This window comes from Python bivittatus, unplaced genomic scaffold (genome assembly GCF_059951505.1).
Source record: "Python bivittatus isolate LINGU-HERP-01145 unplaced genomic scaffold, Pbiv_v1 ctg000430_np1212, whole genome shotgun sequence".
NCBI lineage: Eukaryota > Metazoa > Chordata > Lepidosauria > Squamata > Pythonidae > Python > Python bivittatus.
Window position 1 is genome coordinate 3,263,007 of NW_028277071.1, and position 20,599 is coordinate 3,283,605.

Consider the following 20,599-nt stretch of genomic DNA (forward strand, 5'->3'; position numbering starts at 1 on the left):
TAAGTCTGTATGGGAAGGTTTTAAAAAGTAAAAGAAAAGAAAAATACCTTAAGGTGGGAGACCACATCAGGGTTTCCGAACTGAAGGGAAAGTTTGAAAAGAGCGATCAGCAAACCTATATTGATTGAATATTCATCATCAAAGAACTGGGGTTGGGGGGGGGGGAGAGTGGTGTATAGATTAAAAGATTACACAGATGAGCCTGTAAAGGGGTCTTTTTACCCTGAGGAGCTCCAAAAGGTTCCTTGCTGACGAACAACACATACACAGAATTGAAAATGTGATCAGAAAAAGAGGGTGGGGGAAATGCGAAGAAATTCTAGTCAAGTGGGTTGGCTGGCCAGAGAAGTTCAACACTTAGGGTTGAAGTGAGAAGAAGCTTCTAATCCAATATACTAAGCTTCATTCCTCCTCTTACTCCCCCTTCTTTTCTTCTTCCTTGTCCCCTTCGTCTTCATCATCTTCTTCTCAGTAGCTTGTCACTCCTCATTCTCCTATAGAAACTTCTTTTCTGGGGCACCCTACAATAACTCTTACAGCAGCTGCATTCTATTTCTCTGTTTCTCACAAAAATGCCACCTAATAGTCTTACATATAAAGAAACTTCATTATGAGAACTGCATTCCAAAATATTGTGATTGTTTCCCATCTTTATTTATGGTTAAAAGAAAAAGGAAATATAAATCTGAGTGCAGCCTCTTAACCAGAGGAATAAGCCTCATGTCTCAGCTTAAAGGATTTATAACATAGTGGAATAAAAAAATCAGTTTTATTTCTTTATTAGCTGCTCCTTTCTGTTCAAATCAGGCCTTAGAACAATAATGTAGCATTTGGGGAAAAAGATGCAGCCCAGTAATCCACCTGCAGAAGCCAAAATGGAGAAGATCTCCACCGCCACCATGTATTTCCCTTTGGTGCTCAGATAGGTGGGAACAAATAACATCCAGACGCTACAAAAGACCAACATGCTGAAGGTGATAAATTTGGCTTCGTTAAAGCTGTCAGGTAGCTTCCTAGCAAGAAAAGCCACTGTAAAGCTAATAGCAGTCAAAAATCCTATAAAACCAAGGACTATGTAAAACATTGTGGTTGAACCTTCATTGCATTGCAGGAGAATTTCTTCAGCCATGGAGTGCATGTCAGAATCTGGGAATGGGGGAGAAATAGCCAACCACACTATACAAATGATAAATTGTGCCAGGGAGCAAGATACGACAATCGTGTTGGCCAGCCTTTTCCCCAGCCACTTCCTCATTTGGGAGCCTGGCTTGGTGGCCATGAAAGCAAGAACAACAATGGTTGTTTTCCCCAGAATACAAGAAACTGCTACAGAAAAGATGATGCCAAAAGCAGTTTGTCTCATGAGACATTTCACTTGGTTGGGTTGCCCAATGAACAGCAGAGTGCAAAGAAAAGAGAGCAGAAGAACAATGAGAAGAATGTAGGTTAGGTTCCTGTTGTTAGCTTTGACAATGGGAGTGTCCTGATGATTAATAAAGGTCTTAAGAACCAAAGCTGAGGTGACAGAAAAAAATAAAGCAATAATTGTCAATGCGAGTCCCAGAGGTTCTTCATAAGACAAAAATATGATGCGTTTTGGAATGCAAAGGTTGTGAGCTTTGTTTGGGTATTGGCCTTCCAAACACTGAAAACAGTAATCTGCATCTGAAAAATAAATAATTGCAGTTCTATATAAATTGAATAGCCATTTGTGACTGAAGGGTTTGTAAAAATATAGGTTTGTTGCTGAATGTCTAAATATAGTCTAGAAGCTAATTTGAAATCAAATGCAGTCATTAAAGTAAATAATTTAGATTCACAGTCTAGTATTTTATTGAGGAAAAAAATAGAGAGTGGGGAAAAAAGGTTGCCCACCCTCTCCTCTCCTCTCCTCTCCTCTCCTCTCCTCTCCTCTCCTCTCCTCTCCTCTCCTCTCCTCTCCTCTCCTCTCCTCTCCTCTCCTCTCCTCTGTAATAAGGTCACTGTAACCCCATCTACCAAAATTACAGAAAATTTCAAACTTGTTGGTTTTAAGGAGTTTCTAACCATATTTTCAGAAAGGAAGGATTTCCTTTTGATGATTGATGAAATATTAAAATCACAGTATATATGCAGATAATCAATAAGAATAAAACTATCCTGTTTTAACTGTGACCCCCAAATAGTCAGTTCACTGCTTTAAGAATAACTTTCCTTGATGAAAACAGCAGGGGTAAGATTTGTTTAGGCTATATATCTTTCATTTCTCTTAACAGCCTTCTGATCCTATAAGCTTCTCCATGTAATAGAATTATTTTTTTCCATTCCTCTTGCTCAGTCATTAGCAGATGTTGCATGTCTGCTTCAGATTTGATAGTGGGCATTTTCATTCCATTCTGCAGGATTGTATACTCATAGCAGTTTGTACTGTAAGCTATGCAAGCTGGACACCTTCAGCATGGATCTCCATTTTGTTCCAGCTTGGACAGTTGCTTCATTTCATAAAGCAGGGGAACCTTTCAAACAAAACCACCCAGTAGGGCTTCTCCATATTCACTGCTGTATCCCCAGGAAGACATGATCATGTATGTTCCATTGCAGACCTGAGGCCCATGTTTGTATAGGTCAAAACATTCTTGCACTCTATCCTCTGAAAGCTCTTCTATCACTAATCACCAGCTATCTCAAAGTATAAACTTGGGTTCCATGGAATATATTAGGTAAATTCTGTATATTACATCTCTTACCTGTCTTGTTTGAAATCCCCCCTTCTGGACATTGAAGGCAATCATAGCAGCAAAATGGCTTCCCTTCTCTTTTTATCCTGCTATACCCTGAAAAACAATGGCCGTTGCATACAGAAAAGGGCTGTGCCTGTTGATAATAATGAAATATTGATAATTTTTTCCTTAATATTCAAAATTATTGCAGTTAAAGATCTTGGATTCCCCTGGCTCTGATATACATATCAAATATTTATATGTGGGTATGATATGAATATTGCTTTCACTTGTCACAATGTAAGTTGTTTAAGCCAGTCTGAAAACTGATGATCAATACAAGCCTTTTGTGAGATTCCCAAACCAAGAGTGGCATTCTCTTGGAATCATGATAGTTTTAAAGACTCTTATAATTCTGGACAAATATTCATAAACTTTCAGGTTATACCAAGCTAAAGAAACCAAGCTGGAAGCTAGCCAGGTTGTGGAAACCAAATAGACTCAGAAAAGAACCAAGCTCAGAGAATCCCAAGGACTCCACAGACTCAGCCATGCTAGAGATAATGGATAGTATATAGGAAGTGATGATGTTTCAGTTGATGCAGAATCTGGCTCTACTGGTTTGGTGAAATCAGTTTATGGAGGGAGTGTTAAACAAATGTTCTCCTTTCCATATATTCTTGAAATTTCTGATTACTTGCTGAAGTACGTCCAAAACTCTCTAAATACCCAGGAATTGATTCCCCCTATTTGGAAATTAATGTTTAACTTACCTGGTTAAACATGGTGGGCCAGATAATGTTCTCTGCAGAAATAGAGAGCAGCTTGTTTGGGGGAACAAATGGGTCTACCTTCCCAATTTTGACTCGTTGGAAGGATTGGTTGGGGAAAATGAGCCAGTTGATTACATCGAAGCCAGTTGCTATTTCCCCATTTTGATCAAAGAAAATATTTTCTCCAGCACTGTTATTAAATGAAACACTTCTCAGATGCTCATGAAGCTAGAGAAGTAATGGGAAAAAGTAATTAAAAAAATGATCATACACAGCTAAAGATTTTTCGGAAACTATGGATAAATATTCCATCAGAATTCCCATCCATATTAATAGTAATGGGCACTAAGAAAGGGAGGGAAGGAAGGAAGGAAGGAAGGAAGGAAGGAAGGAAGGAATTAATTTTCCTTTTGTTGCTACTTGCTCAAAATGGCATTGTGGGAGTGAACAGAGGAGAAGAAATTGTTTTAGTGAAGAGCAGGTTGCCTTCAGATCAAAGCAACTAGTACAGACAGACCACCATCAATTGGAGGTCAATTCTGGAATACAGGTTAAATCTGCTTTCCTCAGTTTTAAGCCAGAAAGTAGGTTGGAGAAAATGACATGGGAGTGAAGAGAATTCTCTGTCAGAATCAGATTGTGTATTTTAGTGTAAGCCAAATAAAACAAGTATATTTCCTAGGTTTAAACATAATTTCAAACCTTTACATTCTCCATGCAGAATGCCAAAATGCATTATAGCAATGTGTACAAGTATTTACCATGAGTTTCTAAACAAAGGCAAGACATTCATTCCTACACTTGTGGTCAAGCTTCAATTTCCTCCTTATTCTTCCTTCCCACTGCCCTTCGCACTGCCTATCTCTTCCTTTTCTTCTTCTACATACTGTATATCACTGCCCTTCCACTTACCCCCCAGGCAAAAAGTCCCTCTTAACCTCAGTTGCGCCTTCACTCTCTACTTAGTCACATTTTCCTCCTGCTTCAAGCTGTAAGAAATAGTAATGCTGACTCTTTCTCAACCTTCTACTTCAGTTTTTTTTTTATCTGACTCCTTTATATTTATTTAGGGTAAGCATTTCCTTCTGGAGAGTGCACCTGCTCTTTCTCTTATTTTTTTTTTTTCTTCTTCCTGTACTTCCTAAAATTTAAGGATAAAATCCCCCCATTCTTTCCATATCTCCCATATCAGTAGGAACATGCTTAAGACACATGCCAAGATAGTAGCAGAAGGTTCTAGCTGTTGTATTAGTGGTTCCTGGTTATTGTGGAAAGAGCATCCATCCCATTCTTACCTGCCACACGTATTCATTCAACGTCTTACATTTTGAGCCATATCCTCTCGCCTTGAGTTTGTATTTGGATGAAAGCATGACCTGCAAAGCATGTGCCACAGCATGGACTGCATTGTAGACACTGTAGCTCTGACCAGTCATAACGGTCTCAAAAACAGACTTAGGAAGGGTCTCTAGTTCCTCCTCACCTGTGCATTCATTCTCAGCATCCTCCTCTAACATGGCATTGGAGAAAGAACATTCAAATGCACTTTCCCAAAACACTCTGATCAAACTGTCTTCCTCTCCAGAAGTAACTTTTCTCATCTGAAGAAATCTCTTGAAGCCCAATAGGTCCTTTGAGGAAACTTGAAAAGACAGAGAACCATGCATGAAATCCATACTCCGATATCTTTGAAAGGGGAGTGATGAGAACTCCATCTGGGCTGGTATTATCCAAATTTTGTCTTTTCTCTTCACTGTTGTGCCCTCAAAGTCTGAAACGTAGGGCAACATTCTCAGAACGATCATGTCCTGGTTTTCACAATAGATAATCACAACATTGGCACTACTTGTCATAACAACATTGTAAAGTTTTATATAACGTGTAAGCAGGTTATATATTTCATTGGAAACAGATGCCTTTGGTAATTCTTCCACAAAGTCAAAGCAAACACCTTTCTGAGAAAATGTGGTGAGCCTGTTCTGTAGAAATCTCTGTCTTTTCACAGCACTTTGGACAATCAGCCCAATCCATATCCACTGAAAATATAGCAACAATTGGATCATCCCCTTGATTTGAAGATCTTCATTTGGAAATGCCTGGTGCAAGAAAACAACCTGTGTGCTGTCATCTATCACTGGAGCAGAGCCATATGGCAGCTAAGAAAGATAATTTAAATATAAGGTTAAAACAGCATTTGTGTTTAAGGGTAAAGACTTCTGCAAAATCAACTGCTGTATTGTGATATTGTTCAAAGCACCAAGAAAGCAAAAGCTTGATTTCTTTTTGCATTCTGAAAGAGAATATAAAAAGAATGTCCTTTTCCTAAATGTTTTTGAGAATGTCTATGTTATAAAACTGTTGATTGACTGAGTATGTGTCATTAAGTCATTGACTCTTAGCATCCACACAGATAGATTTTCTCCATGACAATCTGTCCCTAATCTGGTCTTTCAGGTCTTCCAACAGTTATAAAATTATAAGCCTATAAATCTGTGGGAATTGTAGAGAATATGTGTAGTGCATTCAATGATCCCTGTATCAAGACTGGTTTATGAAGCGTTTGAACCAATGTTTCTTAATGGTCTGATTTTCACCAGGAGTTTGTACTATATTGCCCCCAAAGCTTTGAACTAATTCCTATCAATTACTGTCATTTTCAGAATTGGTCAAGCAGTTTTAAAATTTACTTATTTCCCTTTTCTCTCCCTCTTTCTCTCCCTCTCCCTCTTTCTCTAGCACACATACACATATATTTCCATGCTGCTACAATTAAAAAAACAAAAACTACTCTTGGTGACTTACATAAAACAAATACAGATTAAAACATCCAGAATAACACAAAAAGAACTATTAAAACAATGAAAAACAAAAACTATACTGTATAAAATACAAAGAAGATAAATCAGGGCAACATTCACATCAGGGAAAAGTTCTCTGATGCGGTTTGAAAGTCAAGAGTCCCCAAACATCAGAATAGAAATTAAATTAAGTTGTTACATCTCCAATAGTTATAGAGAAATATTTCAATGAAATACAATTGTCCAATACTTTTTGTTCTTATTTCTATTGTTATTCAAGGGTTGTAAAACTTTCTCAGAGTTTATTGAACTATTCACGGAGCACAAAAACAGAATGGTAAATTTTGCAGTTTGACATCTGAGCATCCATTTCTATTAGATATTTCTCTGAATGGATGAAGATAGTCTTTTGTGAAATCAACAATAAAGTGGAATAGGATCTTGTACATTTTTTGTATCAGTGGCTACCAGAAAGAACAAAGAATATCCTTAAGTTATATTTATTTAATAAAAATTAAATAATAAAAATGTGTTAAGTTATATTCATATGAGAAAATAGAAATACAGGGAACCCAGTATTGCTGTCTGCTCTTTTATATTTTGTTTTTACCACTGTCTACATTCAAAACACAAACCCTCTTTTGTATGCCCTCCTTTTGGAAAGAGATGTTACCTGTGGGATCTTGTAAATGCTCAGAATATTTGACATGAACTGGCTAATGAAAGCATTAGGACCTGCAAGAACAGCAACCACATTGTCCTTGAGATCACACTTGTAGTTTGGGATGAATCTTCCCTTTGAAGAGAGAAGTTCCATGGAAGCGAGATAGATCCAACGTGCCAAGAAATAGCTATTAGAGTCATGGATGCCCAATGTGATATTGGGCAAGATCCCGAGATTTTCATTGATTTCTTTGACAGCAAATTCCAAGGCCAGGATATGCTGAAAATTCTGCATATGAATTCTGAAATAAGAATTAGAAATGTTGTTACAATTCTTCTGTTTTAGAATAGGAACTTTGCTGCATTATCATTTATATTTTCTACTTTTCCTTTAGAAGATTTGATGTCACCCCTCTAGAATAAGGAAAAATCTAGATAGATTAATAATGGAACCAAAGACTTTTTTGGATATCAGTCCAAGAATATCAGTTATTTGGAAGTAACATTGTCTCAAAGGTTCTTAATTATGAAATGGAATTTCCTTTCCTTGTTTCTATTTTTAATATTTCACTTCTGTAAATTAGAGAAATATGAATTAGGTATACTTGGATTCTTCACACTATTGAATGAGCTGAATTTTGATGCAAGAGTAGAGGAAACCATCCTAGCCCAGTGGATGAAATAGTCTCTTTGAGAGACAGTAGTGGGCCAATGGAGTCCAATCCCTTTCACACATTTAAATCTGCCATCATCAGAGGTAAGATGTGGAGAACATGCAAAATGAAATCATAGGATTTTCACCGTGTGACCTGAAGACAGTAGAACTGCTTGTAATTTTACTATCTATCCCATCTTCCCCATCCTAACTTCTGCTTGTATTTCTTTTTCTACGAATAAAATTAATTCAATCATTCTAGTTCAGGAAACAAGTTAAATGAAAATTCGGAATCTTCCCCTGCCACAGGTTTCCTCTTTGGCTATGACCACCACCATCTCCTCCTGCAATGGTTTCTAATGCCAGAACAAGTAAATGATAAATGATAAAGCTCAGGTATTTGAATTTTTAAAAAAGAATGGGTGAAGGAAGGAGCAGGAGCAGGAGTGGTGGTGGGAAAAGGAGAAGGAAGAGGAGCATCATCATTATGAGCAGCAGCAGCAGCAGCAGCTAGCATAAATAACCTGTCACTTTGAATATCTATTAATGATGTTGCAAGAAGGAAAGAGAGAATCTAGTTGATTATAACTCAAATAACAAAACAACAATATAGATCATTATCACAAACACATAATGGCACATGGAGGTAAGCTCTAATTGCTCAATCATTCCATATTGCCCCTACCGCTCAGAATCCCCCAAACAAATAATCTTGCCAGAAAGGATATCTCCTTTTTTTTTCTTTTTGTTTCTTTAAAAATAATCACATGAACAAAGAGGTAATTTTGTGTTTTTACTTATAATTGCTGAAAGGAAATTTGGAAGCTACTTCTTACTATTACTTTTTATTCTTTCTTTTTGCACTTTTGGCTTTTTCTTTGTTCTCTTCACCTTTCTTTACTTTATATTAGTTGTCATTAGATTTTATTTCTCTTTTAATTTTTTTTCATAAAGTTATATAAGAAAATATTTACATGAAATCAACATTTTCTTCTGATGGATTCCTTATGAATGTTACAGTGCTGGAAAACATGGAAATCTGAAAAGTAATGCCACCAATAACCAGATATTCTGAATGATATTTTTTGTGCTTAATAAGGACTGGGTCCCCCACATTACATTTAGCAAGAGGAATATAGCATGCGATCTGAGGCAATAAGATTAGTAAGGTTGCAAAGAATAGAACCATGTTGGAGGACAAACCTTGTTTTGGGTTAAAAGTACCATGTAAATAATCAGACTGAAAAAACTTTATATTCTTCACTTACATCCCAAGACAGGGGGAAAAAAATATCCTGCAGTTTTATTTCATTGTTTTGTTCTGTTCCTTATGTGTCCATAGGGACTGGAAGATAAAAATGACAGGAAGACAATCATTATATGCTTGTGGAAAGTTTTGCTATGGTGTTATTGAAGAACACCTGGAATGTTTTTCAAAAATTAGCTGTGGCCATTTTTGTGACACTATGGGAATTATTTTTAATTGATTTTGTTCCCTTAAATTGTTTTTGACTGCTAGTGACCACACAGATAGATCTTCTCCATGACAGTCTATCCCCAGTCTGTTCTTTCATGTCTCCCAAGGGTGCACTCATAACCACTGTGCCTGAGTCCATCCACTTTGCTGCTGGTTGTCCTCTCCTTCTCTTTCCTTCCAACTTGCCCAGCATTAGAGCCTTCTCCAGAGATCTGGGTCTTCACACAGTGTGTCCAAAGTAGGATAGTTTGAGCCTGGTCATTTGTGCCTACACTGAGAACTCTGGGTTGATATGTTCAGTGATCCATCAGTTTGTTTTCTTGGCTGTCCACAGTATTCTCAATCACAACACCAAAGTTCAAAGGCGTCAATATTCTTCCAGTCCTGCTTCTTTAAAGTCCACCTTTCACTTCTATAGATTATCACAGGGAATATCATGGCTTGCATGATTGTGATCTTTGTAAGTAATGGGAATTGTAACATGTAACTAATGGCAACATTATGGAGGGTACAGAAAATAATGGAGAGGTGGTCAGGTTGCTGCTTATATAATTTGCAAAGGTGGTATCTCAAAAAGAAGAATTAGAATGGCCTAGGTTTTCCAGCTGAGAAAATGTCTAATTACATTTTCTCAGCTGGAAAAATAGATTAAATGTCTAGAAATGTCTATCATGAAGTATGAATCAGAGATTTACCTCCCCCTACCTTTTTTCCCCCTTTTGGCTACTCGAATATCAATTAAAATTACTCAATAGTAAAATGATGGTATAGCAGCTGCAGCAAAGATCCTGGGGAAACAGGTCCTGGGTACTGTAGATGAAACTCTCTCAATGGCAAGGAGCAATGCCTTGGAAGTAGTTGGAATGAACTGCCTTGTCACAGAATGTGGATGTCATGACATACAAGGATTGCCGCTGCAGAAATCATTGACTAAACAACTAGCACAGGCACTGAGACAGAAAAAGCTGGTTTCCTTGGTCCCAGTAGATGGTATTCTTTGACAGATGGAACCTGGGGCATATCACTTCTGTCAGACTTAATGAGACAAGTAGAAGTCATCAGAGAAGAGAGATCCCTCAAATAACCTGGCCCCATGCCATGAAGGGCTATATAAGTAACAACTAAGAGTTCAGAACAATCCCCAAATTGTGCACTGGATCTATTGGGCTGGTACCATCCTGTCCAGAAATAAAGACAGAAAATCACCAGGTTTGGGTGGCCCTAAAACCCCCAACTCACTAACAAAAAACCTAAAGCTAGTCTGGTGTACTGGTTAAGGTGCACCAGGCTAGAAGCGAAGAGATTATGAATTCTAGTCCTGTTTTAGGCACGAAACCAGCTGGGTGACCTTGGGCCCTTCACTCTATCTCAGCCCTAGGAAGAAGGCAAGGGCAAACCTCTTCTGAAATCTTGCCAAGAAGACTGCAGGGATTTGTCCAGGCAGTTGCCCAGAGTCAAAACTGACACAAAAACATGCACACACACAATACTCTCTCCCCCCCCCCCACAAAAAACTACTACTTCTTGCTACATTTTAGCTGAAGCCTGTTCTTTTCCATCTAACTGCTTCAGCAGTATTATTTGGCCACCAGAGGCAGAGATTTATAACTGATTCTCACCCCATGATCCTTCACTCCATATCTTCAAATGACAAATCCAAAGGCTTCATATACATGTTAAAGAGTGTCATGACCTGAGGGATTCCACAAAGAAAAGCCCTTGGACTAGATCTCTCCTCCCCCATCCCAACTGGCCTGAGAGAAAGGAGAACCACAGCATCATTGTGTCCCCCACTCCTACCACGTCCAGGAGGATACCATGATTGTTGGTGTTCAAAGCTGTTGAGAGATCAAGGAAAGCTGGGATGGGTGCACCACCTCGAGCCCACTCCCACCAGAGGTCATCCATAGGCATGATCAATGTCTTAGTTCTATACCAAGGACTGAAACCTTCCATACCAAGGACTGAAACTAAGTCTTGATAATCCTTCTGGAATTCTCTGAGGCTACAGCATGATCACTTTCTCAACAACCTTTCCTTAAAAGGGAAAATTGGATATAGGGCAAAAAGTATTGAATATGGTTGTGTCCATCCTTGGTTTCCTGCATGAATGGGACCACCCCCTATCTCCAAGATCAATTCATCACTGTCTGGACCTAACCTCATGTTATCTCCCAGGAAGCCTTGGCTAACCAGGAGGGACATGAGTTACTCAAAACAATGCCACCATGTTTTTCTACCCTAATTGCCACCAAATAGGCCTTAACAGTGATGCATGGATCTCTGGAAAGATCTTGTTCCAGAAGGCAAGTGCTTCAAGAAAGAAGACAATGTTTAATTGAGTGGACCAGCTTTGTTGTACATGAGAGCCTTAACAGAATTTGAAAATGTTATAATGAAAAATTCTAGACATTTATTAGGCGTTATTTATGAATTATATTCTGAAATTCAGCATGTTCAAGACTGTATGTTTGATACCTAAGGTAGAACTGACAATTGATATGCAGCAATGGGAGTATCAATGAATGACTTAGCTTTACTGTAAATTTCATAATTAGATAACATTGAGATCCATTAGTACATTACCCAATGACGATTGCTAATTTGAATCCCAAATATTTCAACCCTATGACATATATTGGAAGATTCGCAATAAATTTTTCAGAGTACACTTCCGTACTTCCAAAGGGAACCAGACAACTGAGTTCGTCCATTCAGTCATTCAGTATTTATTTATTTATTTATTTATTTATTTATTTATTTATTATATTGATTCATATAGTAGCCCATCTTGCAGTTGGGCCAAACACAAGTTTAAAAACCAAGAGGTCAAGAATAAATAATAACGAACACGAATAATAGAATAAAGGTGTTGACGTAGATTTGCAAAGGCTTTTATCAGTCCAGTAATGATTGGCAACCATATGTTAATAATAAACACTTTCCTATATTTGAAGTATCATTTTATTTGTGTGTGTGTGTGTGTGAGAGAGAGAGAGAGAGAGAGTGACAGTTCATTTTGTATATGTACATGTACACAGAGAGATATAAATATACATATATACATACTTTTCTGGGCTTTGCTGTTTATTACTTACTATTGGTTAATTGGTTCCACTTGTTTTTTTTTTTTTTAATGAAACTTACAAAAAGGAACAAATTATTCACAACTTCAATGGCATTGGTTGATATGAAACTGCCCAGTTTAGACCAAGCCTGAAGTACTGTTCATCAGTGATGGAACTTGTTTCCAACTCACCCAGTAGCAGAATAATGAAAAGATCCTCAAATTTTATTTACAAAACCATGAAGTTAATTTCTGTAACTTCACTGAAGCTTCTAATATTTTCAACATCTGAGATGCTTGTACTTCAGTATCTGTTCCCCTTAGTAGCAATTGTCCTCAAAGGAACCAGAATTAGTATCACTTGGTAGAATGTTGTAGGTCTTTCCTGGTTATAGACCTCTGCATGTGAATTTTTCTCTTGAGTTTGTGTCAGACATATTGGATAGAACTTTTTCTGATGATGGTGATGGTGATGATGATGATGATGATGATGATGATGATGATGATGATATGTTCAGATTGATGGTACTGATTCCAGGATCAACAAACTCCCGCATGTAATGAGCCCTGCATTTTGTGTTGGAATAGGGGGAAGACTGTAATGCACTGAATCAATGAGCAAATTAAATTCCATATTCAGGATTATTTCTTTATTAACTGATCCTTTGTATTCAGATCAGGTCTCAAGATAATGATATAGCATTTGGGGAAAAAGATGCAGCCCAGTAATCCTGCTGCTGAGGCCAAAATGGAGAAGATCTCCACCGCCACCATATATTTGCCCTTGGTGCTCAGATAGCTGGGAACAAATGATACCCAGACACTACAAAAGCAATGGCCAGGTGTCCTGTCTGGACCATGGTTATTATGGTCCCTGACACAGGATTTCCTGTTTCTTTTTTCTTTCCTACCCATGCCAGGAAAGTAAGCACCAATTGCTTTCCTTTTGGTGGTTATATTTTTCAAGGACTAGTGGAAAAACAAGCAAACGAGGAGCAACAGTTTTATCATTCTTCCTGTCATCTGGAGCATAAAGGGGAGCTTGACAGAATATCCATCCATCCATCCACAGTATTCATCTCTATCCAGCATTTCGCCATTGCTCTGCTGATTCATTTTTTTAAAGAAGCATCATTTCACCATTCTACTGCTGAACACTGCTCACCTCATAATAAAAGAGCAATCAGGCAGCCCAGAATCCCCATATGAAAGAACATTGAAGAAAGCAGAGCCTGAGGATAGTGGGGGATCCTTGCCAGAGTAAACTAATATTTATATGAGATACAGCAGACGGGGAAACATTACTATTGATGTAGGGAAAGATAACGTGACTAGAAACAGCCTTCCAACCACCCTAGAGACAGGCTGAGGATAATCTTATTAATTCCTGTGCACTCAAAATGGTAGGTGGCCCATCCTGCTGCTGGAGCAAGGAAGAAGGGTGGTTCAGCCCTCAGTCGGAAAGTAAAACAGGAAATGAAAAATCTGGGTTAAAACTTAAGGGAAATAAAGGTATCATCTATCTGCATGCTTGTATGAACATTAGACAGAGCAAGAAGGGAAAGGTTGCTAATATTTTGGTTTTCCAGGACTCAAGAGCAGGTAAAGATGGACAGGATGCAGGACACATGTAAAAGAGATTAACCTTAGGAAAGAAACCAAGGACAACTTTAACAAGAAGATGAAGGATGAGGATATTTCAGTGCTAACTACAATAAGCCAGTTAAAGGGATGGTGTTGCCAGCTGTAATGCATGGCTTGGAAATGTGGACATTGAGGATGAGCAAGAAAGAAAAAAGGTAGATAGTTGCAAATTATAGATTTCCAGATTACTACCAATAACACCATAGACTTTGAGAAGAACTAATCAATCACTTCTGGCTCAAGTAGAGGCTGACTGCTCCCTAGATACAATGATTAGCAAATGAAAACCCCAAAATCTGGACATGCAATGCAAAAAAAGGGCAGACTGGGGTGGGAAAAATTTTATGTTTGACAAGGTTGAAGGAGAATAGGAAGACAGTGGATTAGCTGAAAGGATGGGATCAAAACAATTGCTTGCATATCTGTGAAAGAGTGATGAGTTATTATGTCAAGATGGTGAGCATTTATCCATATAGTTACTAGGAGGAGAATCCACCTCAGAGGCACCTAATAACCATCAACTAGAATATGTCCTCAAGAAAAGAGATGCCAGCTTGGTTCATACTGCATTTTTCACCACTTGTTTCAACAACACAAACATTCTGTAAAAGTTATTCCCCTTTTCAACTTAAAAGTTTACTTCAAACTGCATACAACCCAACTTGAATAAAATCAGTGTCACTGTTGGGAAATAAACCATGAATTTTCCAAACATACCCTCTTTATTTTCAAAATCTCACAGCACACACAATAGGCATTAAAATCTCAGCACTGTCACTGTTAAAACTTTGTGAATTATATCTAGCTGTAATAACTTTAATGTACTTTTAAATATGTTTTTTCTTAACTAAGCCACCTTGAAATACCAGCAGCAATAGATTCTAGGTATTGGATTAAGTTCCCCTAAAAACCATAAGGATTTGATGATGAGATGAATGAATGATTTTAATCCTTATTATAGAAAGGTTTAAATCTTTGTATTTCAAAATCTCTGATCAATATTTCTTCATCTTTGCCGTTTTAAACCTGACAACTTGAAGGGCAGGATCTATTCAAAACTATAATTCTGAAACAAGGGAATGAATGTGCACAGTTTGAAATCTGAGCAGGAAATACCTGGTTAAACATGGTGGGCCAGATGATATCCTGTGCAGAAATGGTGAATACCTTAGCTGGAGAAGCCATTGAGTCTATCTTTCCAACTTTGACTTTAACAAAGGTCTTGTTTGGGAAAGTGACCCAGTTGATAATATCAAATCCAGTCTCTAAGTCCCCATTTTCATTAAAGGAAACTTTCTCTCCTGCAGAGTTATTAAATGAGACAGTTCTCAAATAATGATGGAGCTAAACAGAAACAAAAGAAGACAATTAATGAGAAGGGAAGGGAAAGGAAAGGAAAGGAAAGGAAAGGAAAGGAAAGGAAAGGAAAGGAAAGGAAAGGAAAGGAAAGGAAAGGAGAGGAAGAAGAGAGAGAGAGAGAGAGAGAGAGAGAAAGAAAGAAAGAAAGAAAGAAAGAAAGAAAGAAAGAAAGAAAGAAAGAAAGAAAGAAAGAAAGAAAGAAAGAATTGCAGTGGCATTAAGTTATGGGTCATCCATTTAATATGAATGGGCACAGAGTAGAATTAGTGTTCCCCCACCCCTCTTCTATGTTTCTTCCCTGCCACAAATGTTTTGAATCCTTTCCTCCATATAGTTGTAGCATTGTTGTAGCAATATATTCACAATTACAAAGGTTTCTCTAAGTCCTGAAACTATGAGGAAAATGGAGTAGCATGAAACTTAAAATCATCACTCCAGTGTTCTCATTGGTCATACCCACAGTACTACAGCTCACTGTATTAGACATAAGAGTAATGGGAAATGTTCTATATATTCTATTATATTTATTATTAATAATAATGAATAATATTCTGTTATTACCTGCCATGGTTTTTGATTCAAAAATGTTGGTCTCCCAACTTCTGCCCTTGCTCTGGGTTTGGACTTGGGGGAAAGCATGGCTTGTAAAGCATGTGCCACAGCATAGACTGCATTGTAGATGCTGTAACTGCCCAGTCATGGTGGTGTCAAACACAGACTTAGGAAGGTTCTCAAGCATCTCTTCTCCAGTGCACAGCGTTCCAGCATCTAACTTCTCTTTCGGAAAAGAACATTTAAAAACCTGCTCCCAAAACACTCTCATTAAATGATCTTCCTCTTCTAAAGTTGGGTTTCTCATCTGAAGGAATTTATTGAATCCAGAGATCTCCTTGGAAGAAACTGCAAAAGTTATAACACCATGGAAGGAGTCCATACGTAGCATTCTTTGAAAGGGAAGTGATGTAAACTCTATCTGGGCTGGCATAATCCAAACTTTATCTTTTCTCTCGATTGGCATCTCTTCAAATTCTGTAAAATAGGGCAGCATTCTAAAAATGACACTGACACAATATAGGATGATAACATTGGCAGTGCTCTTCATGATAATCATGTACACTTTATTAAAATCTTTAAATACGCTTTCCAAATTATTAGAAAATGTTTCCTTGGCCATCTCTTCCATGAAATCAAAGCAGATACCTTTCTGGGAAAACAAAGTAACAAGGTTTTGTATGAACCTGTTTCCACTCTCTTCAGGTTGGGAAATCAGCCCAATCCATGTCCATCTTAAATACAAAAGCAGTTGGAGAATACCCATCATCTGTTTGTCACCATTTGGGAAAAAACGATGAAAGAAAACAGTTTGAATCTTGTCATCTATCATTGGAGAAGATCCATATGTGAGCTAAATATAGAAAGAGAGAGGGAGGGAGGGAGAGAACATGGTTTTCCAAAATGAAATATTCATTATTTTTTAAAGTTCTGTTCTTAATTTATGGTCTTTGTTGCAAACACTAACAGATATCTAATCATGCCCAGAAAGAACTGATGTGCAGAATTTTCATTCAGTAGGTCTAATTATAGTATAAGTACAAAGCTGTAGACCTCAGAAATGCATTAAGTCAAGAAATCTTATACTGAAAATGGACCCTAAATTTTAAGAGCTAAAGCTGCTTAGTCTTGATTAAGGAAGCAAACCCATGTCAGCATTTAGTTAGTCTTCTCCTCATAGGAAAGAGCATAAAAATGGAAGAAATGAAGTCATGTTGGGATGCAGATGAGATAGGATGAGCAATGCAGGAACATTGTTTGGTGTTCAATATGCGCCCTGGCCCTCCTCCAGTTTTGCTTACTTCTCATCTCATAATCTTTATGCATACTGATCATTCAAATATGGATATAAGTTACAATCCAACAAGTACTGGAAGGGCACAATGAATGAATTTCCTCCTTTTCATTTAAATTATTTCACATTTTGGTGATGTATCTGCCTCTTCCTTTCCATACTATCCTATCTGAATTTCAGGAGCAAGTATACTCCAAATCAAATTCTTTCCTTCCCCCCTTAAAAAAAAAAAAGAAAGAGTAGAAAATATGCAGACCCCAGCAACAAACTTTGTGTGACCTGAAATGCAACTGCTGGTAAATCTTTGGATCACTTTTCTCATTTTCAGAATTTGGGAGAGGCTAAAAGGCTGTCTTATACTTTAAAGAGATTAATTTCAGGCATCAAATGGCCCACAGTGCTACCACATTCAATGTCCCATGGAAATGCTGATACCATATTCTAGCTGATTGAATTCCCATTTCCACTTAGGATTTATTAACCCATCAATTATTCTGATTTAAAAAGAAGAAGGAGGAGAAATTCTTGAAATATCATAATACTCTGTGTTTACCAAATATTAGAAAATATTAGCAAAAATATGTATTAAGCAATATACTAAGTCAGCCAGCTATTTATCTTTCAGTTCAGCTCTTTTTCCTAGCTACCCTCATGCTTTTCACAGCCCAGTAAAACAGCTGTGTTTGGGTGTGGTATAAAGGAATTAATGGTAACTCATCCACAGAGCATTTTATTTAACTTTCTATGCAATTCTTTTCCATTTGTATTACATCACTTTTTTATTATTTGAATTACTATGGAACATTCTTGGAGAGGAAGGAAGGAAGGAAGGAAGGAAGGAAGGAAGGAAGGAAGGAAGGAAGGAAGGAAGGAAGGAAGGAAGGAAGGAAGGTCATTCTGCCATATAAAAATGTATTCCCAAATAATAATACATTTGATTGCTTAATCAGGTCCATGAATCCTTAATATTATTATTAAAACATGGGGAGAAAATGTGTTAATGAAAATGTGTTGACATTTTTGTACAGTGTATTTATAAATAAGTCAGGGAATCACAGTATATTAATTGGTTTGGATTCAGACTGAGGAATAAATCAAGTACAGTACCTAAAAATGTCCATGTCATCTGGCTGCCACATACTTTCTTCATCCCAGTTTGGATTGCCACTTTATTTCCAAATCACAATATGTAATATAAAAGAAGAGCTACTTGTTGATTATATGTTGCTTTTTGTAAACATTACTTTGTAAATGCTTTCAGACTTGCAAGATTCTGTTACTACAATAAGACTTCTATTTTAAGATTACAGTAACAGAATCTTGCTAGTATTCATGATTTTAGTTTCCTGGTCTGGACTACCTTGAAGGGTTGACATCAATCTTCCAAATCTGAAAGTACTTCCCCTCCCCTCCCTTTACATTCCAGAGAATTAGGGATGTTCAATTCTGAAACACGTTCTCAAATTATATTTCTGGACTGGGTTCAGATTTCATTATCAGACTGTTGTCTCTGACGGTTATTCTCACAGCCCATTACACTTATTTCAAGAGAACATCTTACCTGGGGCATCTTGTAGACATTCAAAATGTTTGCCATGTAGGGATAGATGTGAGAGTTAGGTCCTGCAATAACAGAGAGTGCCCAGTCCTTGGCATCACACTTATAATTGGGGGTGAATCTGTCCTGTGTTGAGAGAAGCTCCAGTGAAGCCAAGTAGGTCCATCTCCCCATGAAATAACTATTAGAGATGTGAAGACCCATAGTCATGTTGGATAAGATGTGATGGTTTTCATTGATCTCCTTTACAGCAAAAGCCAAGGCCAGGATATGTTGGTAGTTCTGTAGGAAAAACCTGCAATCAGAGGTATATTCCAAATCATATTTCTTCTCTTAATGTGACATTACATATATTTTATTTATAATTCGGCTAAACACTATACAGAAAAAAAATAGATTGTATAGTACTTTGCTGGAACTCATGTAAATGCAGTAGCATTCAGAAACTTTTTCCATATCTACAGATTTACTGAATCATATGAATAATGTGTAAATTACATGACCACCAAATGTACAATGTTCTAATGGAAGAATATGAAGTCTGATCAGATTCTTGTATAGTAATTGTAGTTTTCTTGGGGAAAACATTAAAAAAAATTTTTTTTTCAGTGGATCTAGGATAGCTGTTATGATTCCTTTCATTCATTATAAACAGTTTTCAGTAGGAAACAGATGAATTGCTTAAAGGAACATGAATAATATTATGATCTACCTTTAATTCTTAGACTTACTTCTAGTCTTTAGTTCTTCCATCTTCCACTTGGGTGGGGTTTTTTTGGGAGGGGGAGGGAGAATGAGTTTTGAAGCATGCCTGAGGACAAATGATGTATGTTACTCTTTTTCTGGGATCATGATAGACCTACAGAGAGCTTCCTTATCCTAGGAAAAGTTGTAGCTGTTTCATTAGGTCATACAGGCCCTACATCTCCATGGATGCTGAAGCAGATGTTTAGAAACAATTTCCAAGTGCTACACAGCACCATTGTTCCCTAATATTCAGAGAAACGACTGAACCATTAAATGTTGACATTCAGTTAGCTACAAACAGTGATTCGATAGTATAGCATTGATGAATCATTCCACAGTAAGTAAATGAGAAAAGCTCAATATGGAAATTGAACAAAAACACTGGGGAGAGATTTGTCATAACTGTGTGTGGGTGTGTATGGTATGTGTGTTTATTATTTATTTGCCAGGTAAGAAATATCTGTGGGAATCAATCTATATTAGCCTAAGAATGAAGGAACTAACCAGCAAGAAGCAGGAGAAATAATTTGTGTGGCAAGTAATAACAGTCATTAACTCAGTCCAGGCATCATGTTAGAGAACGATGCCTGGTTTGAGATATGCTACAATTAGGAAGACAAAGTCTTTACATGAGCTCATCAACCAGTTCTTCAGATGGATGCCTTGTGAAACCCACTGGGTCAGATGTCATGTAGAACTGAGATAGTATACCAGCGAGTATGAAATCCCCTGACAGAAAATACTTGTGCTTAATAAGGTGAGGTTTCCCCATAGCACATCCTGTATTAGCAGGAATAAGGCATGTAACCCCTAGAAGCAACACTGCCATCATTGCCATGAAATATAACATCTTCTTTGAGAAAACAGACATCACCACATATGAACCGGTTTGGTCTGCAACAATGAAACCTAAGAAAAAACTCTCACTAATTAGAATAGGCTGCATATACAGTATATGCTCTCCCAAAGAGCAGATGGCTACATCTCTAGCTCTCTGGTCCCACACTTAATAGCACCTTTCAGTCTTGAGCTGTATGTTTGCATTGTCCCTTGGAATTCCTCAAGGAATTGAGAAGAAGCTGCATTACAATTACAGAGGAAATCAATGGACGTTCAGTGAAACTCCTTGGAGACTTTGAGTAGAAAATAGAATGATGATATTTATGGGCTCGGTGGAAAAAGGCTCATAACTGAAAACAGTATAGGAGCTAGAGAAAAAGAAAAAGGAAATCCCAATGAACAAATGCCAAACAAGAAACATTTTGCTAGTTCTGTAGCTGTAAAGATGGAATTCTTTGGAACAATAGAACTAC

At 37.4% G+C, this 20,599-nt stretch overlaps 1 protein-coding gene across 1 annotated transcript; it reads right to left on the reverse strand.

Moving 5' to 3' along the window:
- Positions 1 to 769: 769 nt before the first annotated feature.
- LOC112542109 (vomeronasal type-2 receptor 26-like) lies at positions 770 to 18,749 on the reverse strand. Its single transcript, XM_088143993.1, has 6 exons — positions 18,543 to 18,749; positions 14,893 to 15,120; positions 6,944 to 7,213; positions 4,768 to 5,628; positions 2,727 to 2,853; positions 770 to 1,665 (listed from the first exon to the last, which is right to left on the reverse strand). The coding sequence occupies exons 1-6, from the start codon at positions 18,747 to 18,749 to the stop codon at positions 770 to 772; spliced, it is 2,589 nt and encodes an 862-aa protein (XP_088000119.1).
- Positions 18,750 to 20,599: the final 1,850 nt, after the last annotated feature.